This window comes from Moschus berezovskii, chromosome 8, assembly GCF_049115385.1.
Source record: "Moschus berezovskii isolate FMDL1 chromosome 8, NW_MosBer_1.0, whole genome shotgun sequence".
NCBI classification, from domain to species: Eukaryota; Metazoa; Chordata; class Mammalia; order Artiodactyla; family Moschidae; genus Moschus; species Moschus berezovskii.
The window spans coordinates 105,009,464-105,016,476 of record NC_142467.1 but is presented as its reverse complement, the minus strand read 5'-3'; the positions used below and the strand labels follow the sequence as shown (position 1 = coordinate 105,016,476).

The window sequence follows — 7,013 nt, the reverse complement described above, 5'->3', positions numbered from 1 at the left end:
CATGTGTAGAGTCTTCTCTTGTGTTGTTGGACGGGTTTGCTATGACCAGTGCATTCTCTTGGCAAAACTCTATTAGCCTTTGCCCTTCATCATTCTGTACTCCAAGGCCAAATTTGCCTGTTATTACAGGTGTTTCTTGACTTCCTACTTTTGCATTCCAGTCCCCTATAATGAAAAAGATACCCTTTTGGGGTGTTAATTCTAGAAGGTCTTGTAGGTCTTCATGGAATTGTTCAACTTCAGCTTCTTCAGCATGACTCTTTGGGGCATAGACTTGGATTACTGTGATATTGAATGGCTTGCCTTGGAAACAGACAGAGATCATCCTGTCGTTTTTGAGATTGCATCCAAGTACTGCATTTTGGACTCTTTTCTTGACCATGATTGCCACTCCATTTCTTCTAAGGGATTCCTGCCCACAGTAGTAGATATAATGGTCATCTGAGTTAAATCCACCCATTCCAGTCCATCTTAGTTCACTGATTCCTAGAATGTCGATGTTCACTCTTCTCATCTCCTGTTTGACCACTTACAATTTGGAAGTGGACCTAATATTCATGGACCTAACATTCCAGATTCCTATGCAATATTGCTCTTTACAGCATCGAACCTTGCTTCTATCACCAGTCACATTCACAACTGGGTGTTATTTTTGCTTTGGCTGCATCCCTTCATTCTTTCTGGAGTTATTTCTCCACTGATCTCCAGTAGCATATTGGGCACCTACCGACCTGGGGAGTTCATCTTTCAGTGTCCTATCTTTTTTCCTTTTCATACTGTTCATAGGTCTCTCAAGGAAAGAATACTGAAGTGGTTTGTCATTCCCTTCTCCAGTGGACCACATTCTGTCAGACCTTTCCACCATGAAAGATCCCAAATGAACACCTGAACTTTACATCTCAAAGAATTAGGAAAAGCAGAACAGACAAAGTCCCAAATTAGTAGAAGGGAGGAATTAAAAAGAAATCAAAGCAGAAACAAATAAAACATAGATTAGAAAAACAATAGAAAAGATCAATGAAACTGAAAGTTGGCTCTTTGAAAAGATAAACAAAATTGACAAATCTTTTCTAGACTACTCAGGAGAAAAAAGAAAGAAGGCTCAAATAAAATCAGAAATGTAAATAAAGACATTAAAACTTAGAAATACAAAAAATCAGAAGAGACTATTATGAACAATTATACATCAACAAATTAGACAACCTAGAAGAGATGATAAATTCCTCCAAACACAAAATCTACCAAGACTGACTCATGAGAATTAGAAAATGTGAACAGATCAATAACAAGTAAAGAAATTGAACAAGCAATCAAAAATTTTGCAACAAAGAAAAGCCCAGAACCAAATGATTTCACAGGTAAATATTACCAAGATCAATGCCAATCATTTTCAAACCCTTCCAAAAACTCTTTTTAGTTCCTTCTTCATCCTGCAAAAGAGGGGACACTTCCAAATTCATTAACAATGCCAATTTTGCCATTATACCAAAGTCAGATAACAACAATACTAGAATAGCAAACTACTGGCCAATATCCTTGATAAATATAAATTCAAGTAATCTCAACAAAATACTAATAAGCCAAGTTCAGAAGCACATTTAAAGAACCATAAACCAAGGGAGAGAGGCCAAGATGATGTAGTAAATCTTTTTTTTTCTTGGAGACAAATACTTTATTTTTTTTGTGCATGTCTTATGATTTAAATAATAATGATGATAAAACACTAGACACATTGCTTGACACATGGAAAAGATCCAATTCTGGTGGCATTTCTTATTATATTTTCGTTATTTTGTTTATTCTTATTTTGGGGGGTGGGGAAATAAAATCTTCTCTTGCTAATCCATTCAAAAAGAATCATGTGTATCAGGGTCCTGACACATCCATGTGGTGCTTCCCACCTGCCTATTGATAGAGAACACATTCTTAGGCACAGATAATGGGATGGAGTTAATCTCACTGGGTATAAATAGGAGACTATGATGGCTTGAGATAATGCAAGAGGGAGAAAAATTTGAGACAAATAAAGCTAGTATGCACCAAATTTCTATGAAGTGTGGATATTTTACAGGCCAGAATCATTAAAAAAGTATTATAAAGACAGACATTATTATTTCCAACCCTTCTTTCAAACTTGTCATCAGGAACTTAGGGGACAGAAGGTTCTGTGGAAGCTTCTCTGTATGGCGTTCTTCAGCTCCCTATTCCTGAGACTGAAAATGATGGGGCTGAGAAAGGGGGTGAAGACCGTGTAGGTGGTGGCCATGAGCGTGTTACTGTCCATAGAATGGGCGCCCTTGGGCTTGAGGTAGATGAGGGAGGCAAAACCATAGTGCACGACCACTATGGTGAGGTGGGAGACACAGGTGGAGAAGGTCTTGTGCCGGCCCTCAGTGGAGGGGATCCTCAAGATGGCAGCCACGATGAAGACATAGGAAAGGAAGATGAGGAATAAACACCCCATCAGGGCCATGACACAGACCAGGATCACACCCAGGGTGACAGAGGCTGTCTCCTTCCCACAGGCCAACTTCAAGAGGGAAAGCACATGGCAGAAAAAATGGTGTATCTCCTTAGACCCACAGAAGGTGAGATGAAAAACTATCAGTGTCACCACCATCCCCATGACTGAGCCACCAGCCCAGCACGAGGACACAAGACGGGCACAGTCATGGGTGCTCATGAGCACGTTGTAGTGCAGGGGGTGGCAGATGGCCACGTAGCGGTCGTAGCCCATGATCATGAGCAGGAAGGAGTGGGTGAAGCCAAACGTAAAGGAGAAGAACATCTGGCTGGCACAGGCCACAAAGGTGATGGAGCGGTGGCTGGAGAGCATGTGAACTAGCATGTAAGGAGTGATGGCAACAGTGAACAGGATCTCTGAGATGGAGAGGGCGCACAGGAAGAGGTACATGGGGGTGTGGAGGCTGTGCTCCCTCCAGATGGTGCCCATGATGAGCAGGTTCCCCAGCAGCGTGAACAGGTACATCAGCAGGTACAGCAGGAAGAAGGTGGGCAGGAGCTGCTGAGGGAAGTTGGAGAAGCCAATGAGGATGAATTCAGACATCATGCTGTAGTTTTGATTAGACAAGATTGCTCCATCTGGGGAGATCGGAAACAGAATGAAAGCACAATGGTTAAAACAGATTGATCACATGCAGAGGATGGAAGAATAGTTAAGTGACACCACGAGGAAGCAATCAGACAAATTCAAGGTGAATCATTCCACAGAACAATTGGTCTGTCCTCATCAATAAGCCGTCAATAGGAGAAGGCAATGGCAAGCCACTCCAGTACTCTTGCCTAGAAAATCCCATGGATGGAGGAGCCTGGTGGGCTGCAGTCCGTGGGGTCGCTAAGGGTCGGACACGACTGAGTGACTTCACTTTCACTTTTCACTTTCACACATTGGAGAAGGAAATGGCAACCCACTCCAGTGTTCTTGCCTGGAGAATCCCAGGGACAGGGGAGCCTGGTGGGCTTTCGTCTATGGGGTCGCACAGAGTTGGACACGACTGAGTGACTTAGCAGCTTAGCAGCATCAATAAGCCAGGATCAGTAAAAGCATAAAGAGAAATTCAGGGGACATAACAATAGTATGCAATATTGGGTATGAGATCAGATACTGACTTAGATAAGCTAGTTGTATTTTTAAGGAAATAGAGAAGGTTTTGATTGTGGTATGGATAAATGATGAAGTAATAATATTAAGAGATTATTATTAATTAATTTTTGGTTTCCCTGGTGGCTCAGATGGTAAAGAATCTGCCTGCAGTATGGAAGACCTGGCTTTGATCCCTGGATTGGGAAGATCCCCTGGAGGAGGGCATTGCAACCCACTCCAGAATTCTTACCTGGAGAATCCCCATGGACAGAGAAGCCTGGAGAGCTACAATCCATGGGGTCACAAAGAGACGGTCATGACTGGGTGACTAAGCAGAGTACACATTAATTAATTTATTAATATTTTGCTTGGTCTTATTATTTTGGCTGTGAAGGTAAATATTAGTAGTTTAAAGGGATACTCAAAAGTAAAAAGTGATGAAAGTAGAAATGACAAATTTAAAGTTCCAGCAAATAAGAGTGGAGCTGTGTTTTTGTTAGACTCAGCAAACAATCTTTATCAGATTCACTATTCCAAGCATAGAAAAGCATATAGGTATTCTCCCCAGTGGGACCTACTAAGACTATGGGGCAAAACTCTCAGTTTTATTTGAAAATCATGGATATTGGTAATTTTCTTCATTCCCCCCTTTCTTCCTTCTACTCCTGATAAATAAGTAGTAATTATTAGTTTTCTGTAAGTCTTTGTTTTGACATCCATATTTCCGATATATTCTATTTAATCATGGCTATTTAAAAGAACATGAGACTAAATATATAATTCAAAAATTAAAAAAATAAAGGCATAATGAAATTAAAAAAATTCACACACATGCACACACCAAGGGACAAAGGAATATTTCATGAAGGTTAAAAGAACATTGTACCAACCTACATGTATATAATTAACCTATATAAAAATATATACTTGAATGTTAGAAATTAGTATTCAACACAACTTCAGTGAAATAACTATAAAATAGAAATTGCTAATCAATACTAGATAGATAAGAAATGGAAGCTGGAAATTTTAACAGTGTTCAGAAATGCAATTTGGGTGTTATTAATTATAATGCACTATAATATTCAGACATTAGCTCCTATATATATATTTAATCTCTCCACAAAACAATATTAAACATGTTTTTTCAAGTACATACAGGACTTTATAACAAAATGTTACCTTATTTTCAGTATTTTCATCTACTTCAAAGTATAAATAATATATAGATTATAATACACTAAAGTTGGAAATTATTGGAGAAGGAATAGCTTTCCAAATCCATGTTAGAAGGATGTAGTATTAACCTCTTTCTTCAGTAGTAAGTCACAAAATAAATGAAGAAATATTTATAAAAATAATTTAAGCATCAAATGTCAATTAAAAAAACACTAAAACATACCTTGAGGGGAATATGCAATTTTATATATTAAGAAATATATATATATATATAAAGAAACTTTACCTAGAAAAGCATTCTTACTACAACTAAAATCAAGTGATGAAAATTAATAAGATAGAAACAGGAGAAAATGCCAATGAGAAAGCATAAAATTAAGATTGGGAGACAACTACAGAAATATGGATATTTAAAATGAATAAAAATAGTAAAAAAAATGTAAGTTAAGAAATTGAAATAAAAGGTTAATAAATTCTCAGAAACATAAAATTTCAAAACTTGTGCAAAAAGAAAAATAAAGACCCTGGGTATTCAAAAATGTTCTAAAGAAATTGAAATTTTAAAAGTCTTTCCCTTCCTATAATTATCAGCCCCAGTGGGTTTATGAATGTGCACTCATATACCTTTTAAGAAAAACTGATTAATATCTTATACATGTTTTTCAAATAAAAGAAAAATTGGAAAAAATTGAAATCTGCTGAGCTCATTTCTTCAGGTTAATGCAATCTTGAGTCTAAAACCAGGTAAAAATGTTATAAGAAATGACAGTTACTGGCTCAATTTACCTATCAATTTTTTATTTTGAAATATATTTATGACATCACCTAATCAATGAACTGATGTATTAAAATTAGTAAATTATGATCAAGTAGTGTTGGTTTATCCCATGAATGACAAAATGGTTTAGCATCATGTGGTTCACATAAATAAATTGAAAAAAATAATGTAAGTATTTTGACCAAGGAAAAAATGTACTTTCTTAAATTCAACTTCTATTTCTGATATTTTAAATGTTCATGTAATAATTGCCTGTAACAGGGGAGACCCGAGTTCTATCCCTGGTCAGGAAGATCTCCTGGAGAAGGGAATGGCAACCCACTCCAGTATTCTTGCCTGGAGAATGCTATGGACAGAGGTGCCTGCTGGTTACAGTCCATGGGGTCGCTAAGAGTCAGAAAGGATTGAGCAACTAACACTTCCTTACCTTACTTTAGGTGTACAACATAATGATTTCATATATGTTTGTCTATTTATGATTTTTAAAACATGAAAATTGAAGGGAACTTTCTTAGCTAGATAAAGAATACATCCTACAAAACTAGAAAATAGTATACTATGTGGGGACCTTTACATACATTATTTTATAATCAGGAAGAAGTCAAGGATACTCACTGTCTCTGCTGGTCTTTAACATGGAACTGAAAGTCATGAGCAGGGCTACAAGGAAAGAGAGGAAGAAGATACAGAAAGATTGAAGTTATGAGAACTGATCACCTGTCTGGAAACATTAGAGAATCAGGATGTAATACGTTAGAACCATAGGAGAGTGCAGTGATGCAGAAGGCAAGATTAGCTTCCCCGAACCACAGTATTTCTTGTGCTATCATCAGTACTATGATATAGTAGCTATCATCAAAATTTAGATTTTTAAGTAAAATGTAAGACAACAGTCTCAAGTGACACAGGTGATATAGAAACAGTTCTCAAGCATTTTGGCCTCAGGATGCCATTATGCTAAAAAATTATTGAGGCTCCTAAAAGGCATTTGTTTAGATGGAATGTAAATATCAGTTTTTAGCATATTAAATATTAGAACTAGAATCTTTAAAAATATTCAGTAATTCAGTTCAGTCGCTCAGTTGTGTCTGACTCTTTGCGACCCCATAGACTGCAGGCTTCCCTGTCCATCACCAACTCCCAGAGTTTGCTCACTCTCGTGTCCTTCGAGTCAGTGATGTCATCCAACCTTCTCATTCTCTGTCGTCCCCTTCTCCTCCCACCTTCAATCTTTCCCAGCATCAGGGTCTTTTCCAATGAGTCAGTTCTTCACATCAGGTGGCCAAAGTATTGCAGTTTCAGCTTCAGCATCTGTCCTTCCAATAAATAGTCAGGACTGATTTCCTTTAGGATGGACTGGTTGGATCTCCTTGCAGTCCAAGGGACTCTCAGGAGTCTCCTCCAATACCACAATTCAAAAGCATCAGTTCTTTGGCGCTCAGCTTTCTTTAC

General features: G+C 37.7%; 1 protein-coding gene across 1 annotated transcript; it reads right to left on the bottom strand.

Annotated features, from left to right (window-relative positions):
• Positions 1-2,140: 2,140 nt before the first annotated feature.
• LOC129558761 (olfactory receptor 10H4-like) lies at positions 2,141-6,210 on the bottom strand. The gene is made up of 2 exons (XM_055430173.2): positions 6,177-6,210; positions 2,141-3,102 (listed from the first exon to the last, which is right to left on the bottom strand). The coding sequence occupies exons 1-2, from the start codon at positions 6,196-6,198 to the stop codon at positions 2,141-2,143; spliced, it is 984 nt and encodes a 327-aa protein (XP_055286148.2). The 5' UTR covers positions 6,199-6,210.
• Between the last annotated feature and the right edge of the window lie 803 nt (positions 6,211-7,013).

Bases quoted from the DNA above. Each gene is read 5' to 3' on its own strand.
- LOC129558761 (XM_055430173.2), bottom strand. From the start codon at position 6,198: ATGTTAAAGACCAGCAGAGACA. The intron at 3,103-6,176 runs GTGAGTATCCTT...CGATCTCCCCAG, and splicing joins GTTAAAGACCAGCAGAGACA to ATGGAGCAATCTTGTCTAAT.